The 12,676-nt window shown below is 33.0% G+C and overlaps 2 protein-coding genes and 2 long non-coding RNA genes across 4 annotated transcripts; 2 read left to right on the top strand and 2 right to left on the bottom strand.

The window, feature by feature from the left end:
- Nucleotides 1–2,412: 2,412 nt before the first annotated feature.
- Nucleotides 2,413–3,542, top strand: LOC105123000 (uncharacterized). The gene is made up of 3 exons (XR_841787.1): nucleotides 2,413–2,982; nucleotides 3,312–3,376; nucleotides 3,451–3,542. It is a non-coding gene; the product is annotated as an uncharacterized LOC105123000 (long non-coding RNA).
- Nucleotides 3,049–7,620, bottom strand: LOC105122999 (65-kDa microtubule-associated protein 8-like). The gene is made up of 11 exons (XM_011022428.1): nucleotides 7,193–7,620; nucleotides 6,595–6,798; nucleotides 6,009–6,266; nucleotides 5,702–5,914; nucleotides 5,185–5,340; nucleotides 4,953–5,112; nucleotides 4,709–4,860; nucleotides 4,532–4,619; nucleotides 4,070–4,143; nucleotides 3,804–3,878; nucleotides 3,049–3,628 (listed from the first exon to the last, which is right to left on the bottom strand). Exons 1-11 carry the CDS (start codon nucleotides 7,268–7,270, stop codon nucleotides 3,308–3,310), a joined length of 1,779 nt encoding a protein of 592 aa, XP_011020730.1. The 5' UTR covers nucleotides 7,271–7,620; the 3' UTR covers nucleotides 3,049–3,307.
- On the top strand, nucleotides 3,573–6,575 carry LOC105122998 (uncharacterized). Its single transcript, XR_841786.1, has 2 exons — nucleotides 3,573–3,661; nucleotides 6,198–6,575. It is a non-coding gene; the product is annotated as an uncharacterized LOC105122998 (long non-coding RNA).
- Nucleotides 7,621–10,760: 3,140 nt separating the features above from the next.
- Nucleotides 10,761–11,522, bottom strand: LOC105123171 (metalloendoproteinase 1-like). The gene has a single exon (XM_011022680.1). The coding sequence runs from the start codon at nucleotides 11,520–11,522 to the stop codon at nucleotides 10,761–10,763; it is 762 nt and encodes a 253-aa protein (XP_011020982.1).
- Between the last annotated feature and the right edge of the window lie 1,154 nt (nucleotides 11,523–12,676).

Raw genomic sequence — 12,676 nt, forward strand, 5'->3', positions numbered from 1 at the left:
ACTCGTGGTTTTTTTCCTGTTTCTTTTGTTCTTTATTTTTTCATGGTATTTTTTAAATTATTTTTTTAAATTTTATTTTTTAAATATTAAACTAGTTATAATTTAAATTTATAATAAAGCTTAATAATATAGGAAAAACATTATAGATTTTCTCACAAAACATTATTAATTGCTACAGTATATTTTCACATGGTTTTTTTCTTATGGTTTTTTTAAATTATCATTTTTAATTTTATTTTCTTAATATTAAGTTGGTTGAGAATTAGAATTATAAGTAATTACAAATAAAGCTAAATTATGTGGGAAAAGTATTGTAGTTTTCATCACAAAACACCATGTGTTGTTACAATGCTCTCAACATGTTTTTTTCCCCTTTTTTTGGCTATATGTTTTTTTAAAAAATTATCTTTATCTATTGTTTTAATATTGAGCCAGTTAAAAATTTAGTTTTGTATTTTTTTTCTTATAACATTGTGAATTTTTGTAGTGTTTTTCCACGTGATTTTTTATGAGTTTTTTCAAAATTATCTTTGTAAATTTTATTTAACATCGGGATGGTTAAAAAATATAATTAAAATAAAGCTAAATCATATAGAGAAAGTATTATAGTTTTCATTACAAAACACCGTGGATTGCTACATTATTTCTCTAAATGGTTTTTCATGTTTTTTTTCTAAAATCATCTTTGTTAATTTTATTAGAAAAACACTATATTTTTCCTTACAAAACATTATTAATTGCTACAATGTTTTCTCTCGTATATTTTTTTCTTTTTAAAATTATCTTTATCGATATTTTTTTAATATTAAGCTAGTAGATAGTTTTGCTTTGTAATTTTTTTCTTTTTACCAATAAAAAAGTTAAATCACATAGTGAAAATACTATATTTTTCTTCACAAAACACTGTGAACTGTTACAAATTATTTTTCTTAGTCTTTGAGTTTTTAATAACCAGCACAACTTTTTTTACCATCATGGAATATTTCATCATACTTTTAGTTTTTATTACTTATTTAATGTTGATTTAAAATTATAATATTATCAAATATATTTGTTTTATAAGCCAATAATATATGTAGACATGCCATTTCATTTTTTATCTATTAAAACTGAATTTAAAAAATTTATATCATGAAAATAAAATAAAGGATAATAAAATTTTTAAAAGTATAAAATATTTTGAAACTATATTATTAATTAGTCTCGATTTTTGGAAAAAAAATAGTGTTATTGGTCATTATCAAAAAAATACTTTGAATTTTTACTACACGTCAGGGTATTATTGGCCATGCCTTAAATACATCGACGCATAACCAACTCACATACACAGTATTACGGGTCATACTTCAAATACACTCACATACCCTGACAAGTGATAACCTGACAAGTGAACATGTCAGGGTATCTTAACCATGAAACGCATTTAGAATCGAATCTATTTTGCCATACAATTACTCGGCATCTAGGTATATCAAAGACAATTGAGAGAAAATATCAGGGAGAGTAATTTAATTTTTCATATTCTAAATTTATTTTTTAAAAATTATTAATTTGAATCTCATAAATTTTAAAATCATTAAAAATTTATATAATTATTAATTTTAAAATTTATAAAATTAATCAATATATATATAAGTTAATCTGAATATACATAATAATAATAATAAAAAAACTATAAATAGAAATTCTTCAATTAACATAAACTAAAACAAGTATAACGTGGCAGTAAGTTTTTCGTCCATCTTTTTTTAATTTTCAAACTTTTTTTTAAATTATATTATCTTTCAGTTTAATTACTTGAAATTAAAATACAAAGAAAATATTTGACTCATCATAAATTTATAACAGATTTTATTCTAATATAAAAATTTATTTTATTAATTTTCAGTATTAGAGTTAGAGAAAGCAAACAAAAAGTTGTTAAAAAATAGCCAAAGGGAAGAAAATAAATGATTATTGCGAGAATGACAACAAAAACATTGTAAAAACTTGGTGTCAATAAGATTTATTCAGTAGGAAAATGAACTGGATTTGAAAAAAAACGAAGTACGAGAAATCAAATCAAATATTTCAGGTCATTTAAAAATAAACTCATGGTTTTTTGATTTTAATTTCAATTCTTAATCTCTGAATGTTAGTTTTAAAAATAATATTACATTGTTTTTTATAAAACTGATCTTGTAATCAACACTGGAACATTCAATGAGAAATAACACAAACTGGAATAGATACAGATAAATAAAATCATGTCAACATGAATTAATTAAAAATAAATAAAGCTCATTGATCAAAATTTCAAGGATAAAGGATAAAAAATTTGGTCCGGAGTTTTCATATATATATATCTATATATGTATATATATATGTATGTATGTATATATGTATGTATGTATGTATGGAGTATCTGTCTCTCTCACGTTCAAGCGAGTGTAGTGTTTCCCGCCAACGGGAATGGAGCTTTAGGAAAGCCCCCAAATTCCCGTCAAACAAAACCCTATAAAATACCCTCCCTTCCCGCTTCTTTCAATTCCCCGATCAAACATTCAAACTTTACAATCCACACACTTCCAATTCCCATCTCCCATTAGAATTCACCTTCTCAGAACAAGACAGAAGCAACAACAACAACCAGACCTGAATTCCCAACAGGTCGGATCAAGAGAATCTCGACAAAGACATCAACAAGGTCAACCCAGATACTCTTTTCATTGTCTCCAGCACCACCGAGTTGTTTCTCTGAGAAATCAGCTGAAAATGCAATCGAGAACAGCCGAAGCTAAAGACTGTGAAACTCGACCACGTTCGAGTCGCTGTTAAAAGGCACCACCCTCTTAGAATCTCTCCCTCTGCCAATTCAATCACCGGAGAAGTCTGCGAGTGACAACACTAGTGCTCTTACCTTGGCAGATAAACCAACCCCGGTAGGCACTCGCCGGGTCGATCATTTCGTCACCAAGGCGGCAAATATTCAAGTTTTATAACGTAAGTGATTTTGTTAATTTATGTTAGAATTTCACTGAAAATTATTACGTTTCAAATTACTTCCAGTAGAATAGGAGAATCAAAGCTTCTTGAATTCAAAACATAACTGTACATACTTTTAAATATCAACTTATTCGATACAGTAAACAATAACTTAAATGTGCAATGGAAGGACATAGATAGATATATAAGGGTATTTTCTGACGTAAATAGGTAAATTATTGTTCTGCAGAAGAAGAAAAATATTATTATGTTTAGTTTAATATCTTGTGATATGTGAGGTTTTTGTGGTTACGTGTGAAGATTTGAATAGCTGAATGGGAATTTAGGGAGATAACGGCCCAGAAAAGGATGAGACGACGGAAACTGCTTCATCTCGAAGATGAGAAGTGAGGTCAGGTCGAGGAAACATCCTCTGTCCTTGCATCTTTCTTCCTTCCTTTATGTAAGATATTCCTTGATTTGCAGAATTGATGCTATGGGTTCCCAACTGTTGGAGACAAAGTGAAAGCCTTCTGTTTAAAGGGTTTGCATTGCTCAAGCTTCCATTTAAGCTCCTGTTTGAAAGACGTCGACTGCCGGTGTCTGGCCTTGACCCAACCACATTTTCTTGCCCAGCTACTACATGGCTTGGGACCTTCTTTTCCTGTGATGCAAAGGCCAGCTCACCACACATTAGGTAACGAAAATAAAGTCATTCTTGAACGTGGTATTTATTTTATGCTAACAAAAAGATTAACATTGTAGAAAAGAGAGGGGAAACATTATTAACGTATAGATAATATCAAAACCTTCGCCTGTATAGTGTTGGATGAACTAACCTTTTGTCTTTGCTTCTCCTCTTCCCTCTCCTGCCTTGACATGTTATATTCTTCTAGCATTTCCAGCAGAGGTACCTAGATTATAATGCGTGCAAATGTTTATTTGATTTGCAAGGAAACTCACAATTTATGGAGAAATGCTGCAACGCCGAACAAGAAATTCTTCTTTTACACTTGATGAATACAATATGTGTAGGTTCATACATGCTGATAAAATTAATATTTTACCAATATGTAGTCACATCTGAAGCAAATAAATTACTTACCCCATCATACAAGAATATTTTGTTTCTTTCCTCTTCCCAACTCCTAGTCTTTGCAATAAGCAATGCCACTAGAACTGCGCAACCAGTTTCACACTATACATAAATATCACTGGCATGTATTAAAGCAATAAGATTTTCAAAACGCAAGGTCAGCTGTCTACATGGCTGGAAGATGGAATCAGGCTTTTCATCCTGCAATAACTTTTTTACTACAGGTCTCTTCACCAACCACTCCTTGACTCAATTACTAGTTAGTATTCATTTTATTGACTAATGCGAACCTTCACTTCTTTACCTATTGAAAATGACTATTTTGGCTCCAGGATCTTAGTCTTAATGGTGAAGGCCAGGGTGCATTTTCTGGTTAGTTTGTGGTTGCAGAGGCTTTGATCTGGCATGTTAGCATGCCTATTGCTGTTTCAGGATTCTTTGCAAACCAACCAACCAACTTCCTAGTCTTACCTGGGATTTTGTTGACTATTATTCGGGCACGTTCTGCACGTCTCAGATTCTTGTGAGCACCTCTGCGAACTGAATATCGATTTTCATCCTGATAACATGGAAGAAAATATGAATCATCATGCAAAAAAAAAAAGGCCAGGAGCCAACAAATCATGCAGATCAATGGGTGATATTAACCATGCTATATTCTTCTAACCAACGCTCTTCATCATGTGCTAGCATCCACCTTTCAACCTTTTCCATTATAGCCTTCCTGCTAGTGGCTTCTTCTTTTGCTGCTGATATCTGCTCATCCAAACTCATGAGGAGATCGGCATGGTCAATCTCCCCTTTTTTGGTTTTCATTCAGTGTGGTTGATACTAGTTTAAACATGAATTAGATCAGGAAACTGATAGGAAAGACAAATTCAGTCAATCTTACCTGAGTTTATAAGATTAATTATATTTTCCATCCCTGGCTGTGAAGGAATCTCCATGTGTGATTTATTGCATATTTCATCTAACTCATTCTTTTTCTTGAAGAAAAGCTCTTTCATCTTGCTTGCTTTTAGCTGATCCAGTCTCTTGACTTCAGCTTCAGCCTTGAAACATTTCAAAAAACTATTATGTCTGAGTTGTTTCTGATAATTTCTCACCGTTAATCATATACTAACCTGCTGGATTATATTTAGAGTAAGGCTTCCATGATCTGATACTTCAGCTGATGTGAGAGATAATAAGGCTGTGACATTGGAGAATGAGTGACGATCTTTATAGGGTGTGTCCATTAGATTCCACAAGTTTGTTAGTGCTTTTCCAAGCTGATGAAGCTGTCAAATTCAGAAAAGTTATACAGTGCCAGTTCTTTATTGTTAGTACTGTTTCTTAGATCAATGGAAATAAAATGGTGGAAGCAGGAACAACTTTGATGACCCGTATTGTTTTATTTATATGTGATTTAGAGCACTTGAACTGTTTAATATATGTAGGATTGAATCAAACTAATCGGTTAGCTTTCATCATTCATTTCTCTGGTTACTGCTATCTGTTGTATCTCCAACTTATATCCACATGACACTACGATGCCATTTCAAATGTGTATTTTTTTCTGTAGACAAGATGCTAGATTCCGCTACTGAGGTTTGCATAGTAGGAGCCAGAAGTTACCACAACATTGATAGTAATATTTACCTTCTCAAGCTGCGTTTGTTTTTCTGCTTTGAGAGATTCCACTGTGCTGTTGAGTTTCGCCAGAATACTGTCACTTATATTTTTTGATATTCCACACAATTCAGTCAAAGTTGGATGCACCTTTGTGATGATCATGGAGGATTCCATTCCGAATGTTGAGGACAAATCATGAATTGTGTCGATGTATGTGTCCACTAGCTGGAGCCTGTCATTCTTCAATTCAGTGAAAGAGGAAGATAAGTGAAGTCCCCTTTCCACATGAGAGTATAAATTTCCATGAGATGATTTGTGAAATTGGTACTTTTACCTTCTCATCGCACAGTCTTTGTAGCTCAATCTGATATTCCTCGAGTTTCTTTAATGAAAGATCATTCTCATTCACAATGACATTTGTTATTGAGTCATCGTATACTGATTGACCTGCAATTTCAGCAGAAATTTTTTGAATTTGGCCTTGCACGGATCTAAATTGATTCATTCTCTGTTCTTTTCTCAGACGCATCTCCCGGAGAGCTGGGGTGATTGCATCTAGCTGCTCCTTCAGCGTTCCTGACATTTTTTCTGGCTGTAGAGACAACAAGATAATCAGCGCATGAAATTCAATGAGAACATCATGCGCATCCAACAATGCTATCATCAATATGGAATTTGCTCAATAAACAAACAATAGAGATCCCTGGCCGGTTCATCACCATGTAGAGTGGCAATGACTCAAGTAATCAATCAAGTAATTTATGCTAAATGTGTGTTGCTAATCACTGAATGGTTTAAAATTCTCAATTTGTATCCTTACTATGCACTAGTGTTCTATATTATACTGTGCTTTTAGCTCATAAACATGCAATTTTAAATGCTCAAATAAGTGAATTGGATGCAGATGGATGAAAAAGTACCCGTCCTGGAAGTGATCTTTCACCAAGGGACAAAAGAAGATGGGTGAATTCAGCTTCGGATTCTGCCAGCTCTTGATGCAGGCGAGCTCTTGATATGTTTGCATTGTCAACTTTTCTCCGGTAAACCTCCAAACATTCTTGTTCTAAATCATGCAGAACCTTCTCTCTTTCAAACTGATCTTTCCCAACTTCATCCCAGATCATCTGTTTCACATCATTGTTTATTTAAACTGGAAATGTGACATGTTTATTATAAACAAAGACATCAAGACATTAGGAACATAATATAATTATATTTTTTATTATTATTGACTTCCATATTAAATAAATGCGAAATAAAAAAATATACGATAAAAGATAGTAAATGAAAATGCTTTAGGAGTTAGATTAAGGTTTTTAAGAAAACGGGTTAATGATAAAATGCCTCCAAATGTAAAAGAACATGGAGTTTAAAAAACAATATCTTGCATGCTAACTAAATAAGGGTATTTTTCGAACAAAAAATGAATTCTGTCCTCTTTTATATAACTTAAAAGAAAAAAGCACCGCTGTTATTCGTGGATAAATTACTATATTAATTTCCAAGAGGTAGTCTTGCCTGCAATTCCTGAAGCAGATACCCACATGATGTTTCTAGTAACGCAGAGCTTCGCATTCCAATTTGGAACGAACCCATCTGACGGTCTCTAAGATATTGCCTTGCCGCAGCTCAGAAATATTTGGATTGCTAAAATGTGGAAGTGCTGTGGGAGGTTCTTGGACTACAAAACTCTGGTAGCATTCTGTTTTGAGTTACTTGAAAATCAACCAAGTATCGAGAGGGAATGGAAAAGATAGAGAATTGTGGCTGGGAACTTTGATGTGTGTATTTGCTTAAAAGGTAAGACTGCAGAAGTAGGTGACACTGAAGCTTTGGGTTATATCTCTCCTGCACTCTTATTTAAATTTAAGGTGGTAAAAATTTCTCATAATTAAGACATAAAGTTGGAGTTTCTTGTTCAGGGGCACACATGACTTCTATTTAGCAGCAGTTAACCGAACCTTTCCTGGTGAGCTTGTTTCAGAAGCAACCTATGCCAAATGAAAACAACAACAGCTTGTGTCCTTTGTTAAGTTCTGGAGGAAGCAAGTCTTCCAGAAAAACCCACGATCAAGATCATTATCTGCTAATCATTTTCAGCTTCTATCTTCTGGTAAATTTGGCCACACAGAATTTAATTCCCGCATATTATGATTAGGTGGCCATTTACAATCGCTGTTCTATTTCTTTGGGTATTTTTTTTAGCTTGTATTTTAAAATTATTTTTGAAAAAAATTGATTTTTTTCTTCAAATTAATAATTTTTTAATGTTATTAAATTATTTTAATGTACTCTATTAAAAGCAATTATTTTTTAAAATAATATTTTAATATATTTTTAAATAAAAAAATTATAAAAAATAATCATTATAGCACTTCTAAACATATTTTTTCTCAACGCTCGGGATGCTGATGGATTATCATTAAATTTCATTACGGTACAGATGATGCAATGATGCTTTTGAGTTGTAATAGCACTTGACATCTTAATCATCCCATCCATGATGGGTACTGAATCATTGTCAACACAACACTCCACCTAGTTCACCTTTTTTGACACATTTTTTCTTTTCTTTTGAAGTTGTATTCGAGAAAGAAAAACATGGTAAGCAGTCCTTTTCTAGTCACGAGCCCGATGTACAATTTAAAAAAAAAAAAAACTTGTGAGGTGGGAGTGAGAGAAGAGAGGGATCGTAGAAAGATAAGATTAACAAAAATTTGGAGAGAGAAAACCACAAACAAGGAACAGGAACTTGGTTTTGATTATTATCCGTTACATTATAGTTTCAAAGAGGCAGTGCATGTGAAAGAAAAATAAAGGGCAAAGAAGAGAGACTTGCAACTTAAGAATATTTATTAGACTTCACTACTGACTTCATGGCCCCAAGTACTGAACTACCGACTTCAGTCGATTAAATTTGGGCTCCAGGAGTCAGGCTGTTATCATGACCCGCACTTACAAAGCCCATCTGTGTATAAGACTGATGACGTGCAAAACTAAACGCGTGACGTTGATAGTTGGAATGGAACTAAACCCACATCGCATAGTTGCAAAGACAAGCCATTCTATAAGCAAAACGCAAGTGGACCTGATCCTGTCTCTTCGGAGACATCTGATAAAATTGGAACGATACAGAGAAGATTAGCATGGCCCCTGCGCAAGGATGACACGCACAAATCGAGAAATGGTCCAAATTTTTTTCTTCTTCTGGTGCTTCATCATCTTGTTGTTTCTCCTTTGACATGGGGAATTTACCGCATTGAACAGCAGGTCAATTTCACTCTCGCTGTGTTTTTCGTTAAGCAGACGGAGACATGACATTGCCAGCTTCGTGTTTCTGAATTTCGCTTCTTAAAATACATGCATATAGTTTGAAAGCAGCAGCCTAACTTGTGACATGCATGCATGTTCCTATTATTTCTGTGATTCCTTAAAACACAATCTAGTTTTTTAGGCATGCATGACTTAGAAATTCAGTTCCAACCGATGCCACAAAAATCTCTTAGAGTCAATTCGTCGAACACCTTGATTGTGTATTCAATGAGACCAGCCTTGACGTAGTGAGAGAGGTGTGATGGGTTGAATGGTAACTTCAAGGGTTAGTCAATGCAAGGATACAGATGGAAAGCTAGCTTGTTCAAAGCTGTACAGACAGATTGTCAAGTGAAGCTAAAAACAGAGCACTAGTGGTGATGGAGATACGAGAAAGATGGGAAGGAAACTATGCGAATTGATTAATGGCATTTTTAGCCATAACCTGGCTTTATCTCAGCAAACAACACAAGGACTCAGTTTAAACACACATGGCTTGCCATTGAGCAACCTATATAGTATCAGTAGGAAAGCGTTGATTGCAGAGAATATCCTTGCTGTAGCTTTTTGGAGAGAGTTTCCTGTATTTTTGAGATCATCATATTTACAGCTAGCCAAAGAATGTTATCAGAGCAGCTTCTTAATGCCGATATATTCAAAGTGGAATATAGTTTCGCCATTGCGTTCACCGTGAATTCTGTTTATATCTTGAGTGGAATTACCTCGAGGACTTTTCTGGTCACGCTCGTGATTTGGCATGCATTGTTATAGCTACTGGGTATCCACCGGAGTGCACCGCTGCTGCTTGTCTCTTGCGGTGATATATGTTTTGCATGCCTGGGGTTATGAAATTGATTTGGTGGCATTGCATCCTTTTGTCTGTTGTCTAGTTTATTGGTTGACTCTGCACTTGCATTCTGGGATGGGATTTCAGTCAGATGCTTCAGTGCTATAGCAGTCCGACCATAAACTCACCGATGACATGCTGAGAGAAGTTCTTACTAAAACAAAAACCATCAGATCTGAATATCTTTCTTCATAATGGAATGACAACATTTAAAAGGGAAAGAGAGATGTGCTAATGATTCTCTTGATTATGTAGATAAAAAATAAGAAGACAGATTTGTTGGTGAGAGAAATTACTGTTGGTGGTGGGATAAAATATATTTTCTATTTTAAATACAAAAAATTATTATAATTAAACAAAAGCTTAATTGACATCTTTTTTTTTTTCCTAGTGTTTCTTTCAAATCTTTCAATATATAATAGTATAAACTTAACTAATTATTTATACACAAATTCAAAATAAAAAAATTTAATTTTCAAATGTGGAGATGGCTAATAACTGGATGGTGATAGCTAATGACTAGAAGTGATAGTAAATGGTTTTTTTTTTAACATTCTAGATTGAATTTAATTCAATAAGATTTGGGTTATCAATGATGTGTTTGCCCAATCCATATTAATATTAATTATATTAATTAATTAGAAAAAAATAAAAGTTTAATAGTGTCTCTTCAAAAGAAAAATATGTCGAAAGAAAAGAATGCAGGAAAGGAAAGAGAAGAGGAGACCATCAAACTTCGTCAATTCTTCGGACAGTGAATAAAAAATATAAACTTTTTATTATTTAATGTGATTGTGCTTGGATGATATAATTATTCTGGGATATGTTTATTTTATTTCCTCTCTGCTGCTTTTTTTTTTTCCTTTTCCAAGAGATTCGTAGCTAGTCTAGTTATATCCATGCAGTAGAAAAATATCCCAATGCTCTTCAACTGGCATATAAAGTTTTCATTCCTTGAATATCATCATCCGCCAAACCTTTGGTTACTCCACTTTTGATAATTGGGAACATGGCAGCATTCTCGACGGAGGTATGGGCAAGCCCTAGAACATGTCCCAGTTCGTGCAATCCAACTGATCCCATGTCATAGGCTCCCTTGACTGGACCATCTGACCATTTTTCATCAGAATCATAAAACATAATTCCTATTGGTGGTGGATTTGCATAAGCCAGTTGACCTCCAGGCCCATCAAAATCTTCATTTCCCTGACCCTCACTTGTAAAACCAACTTTGATGTCCGCAACACTAAGGTTTTCATCGACGAAATTATACGCAAAAGGTGTCGCACCACTCCATGACAGAAAAGCAAATTCTACAAGAGGGTCGATTACATCTCTTCGGGTACCAGGTTGAAGTCCCCAGTTAAGTACTTTCTTGGATAATGGCCATCTGGGTGTTCCATTAAAGAACGCGTACTCAATAATATTGTTTCTACCTGCAGCATTCATTCTGGTTTTACCGTCTATGATATCCGGCACCCCGCATCGTGGCATCGCCACCCGCGCTACTGTTTCAGGGTCTAAGACTCCGGTAGGCTTTAAGTTGAAATTGAGCTGGTAGATTTTGATGGCAGTCTCAATGTGTTCATCAAAATGATCACCTTCATGTTTAGTACTGTTAACAACATGCCGATGGTCCAAGTATCCAAAACGATGGAGGTATTTTTTGAGGTCATGGATACCTCTCATCCTCACACCTTTTTTACATCCTTGAAGATGCTTGATAAAGTGAAATGGTGATTGTTTTTGGACAACTGCGTGGGCCAAAATTGAATGGAATAGGTAAGGGAGGAGGAGCAGCAGGAGAGAAACGAATGCAGCGAAAGAAAAGGTCTCGAATGCCATGACATGAAGGGTGTAATATGTAGTGTGTGTGTGTGTGAGAGAGAGAGAGAGAGTATGAGAAGGTCGTTTATAAATCTAAAAAAAAAATGACTACCTTTAAAAAAGAGAGGAAATAAATCTCCTATCTAATAAAAATAGGACATGTTAATAATAAGAACGGAAATAAATCTCCTTTGTAGTAAAAATGTTCATGCATGATAAAACCATATCTTGAAAAATTTTATGGAAATCAAATGTTAATTAAAATAATTTTTTTGAAAAGTTATTTCCAAGAAAAGTAATTTCCTAAAAATTAAATTATTTTTTAATCTATATAGTGTCATGGAAAATGAGTTTGAGAATATTTTTTAGTGTTTGGTTATATTATAGAAATAATGAATTAAAAAATAATTTATTAATATTTTAGTTTTTTAAAAGTGTATTAAAAGAATGAAAATCAAATCTAATAAATAAAAAAGTTAAATAATGATAAAATTTTAAAAAATATATAATTTCATAAATTATCTTTAATAAAATAAATAGTAAATGAAACATTTTTATAAATAATTTTCAAAAAACCATTTTTATAAATGAAACACTCGTGTAATCCTACCTATAAGTTATAAATTGAACCATTAACTAATATATAATGTTACCGGCCACGTTAGCAAATCCAAAAAATCATCAATTATATCCAATTTTTTATTTAGAACAACTACTAAAACAGGAAATTAAATGAAATCAATTACTTTTCTAGAAGCCAAATTTATGTAATCATTTCTTTTTAGATAAACGATTAACATTGATTTTGGTTTAAAATGAATTTATCAACTAACCCCTTTTTTTTTCAATGAAAGCTTCAAACCTAAAATATAATTAATTCAAATTTTTGCATATTAAAATATTGCCCTCTCATGATAATGTAAATCAGAATCGATTCATTTAGAAAAGTTAAAAAAATAGAAATATGAGCAGGACATGATATTTTTTTTTATTTTTTATTTCTCATTTCTATAATA

This window comes from Populus euphratica, unplaced genomic scaffold (genome assembly GCF_000495115.2).
Source record: "Populus euphratica unplaced genomic scaffold, PopEup_1.0 scaffold8.1, whole genome shotgun sequence".
NCBI classification, from domain to species: Eukaryota; Viridiplantae; Streptophyta; class Magnoliopsida; order Malpighiales; family Salicaceae; genus Populus; species Populus euphratica.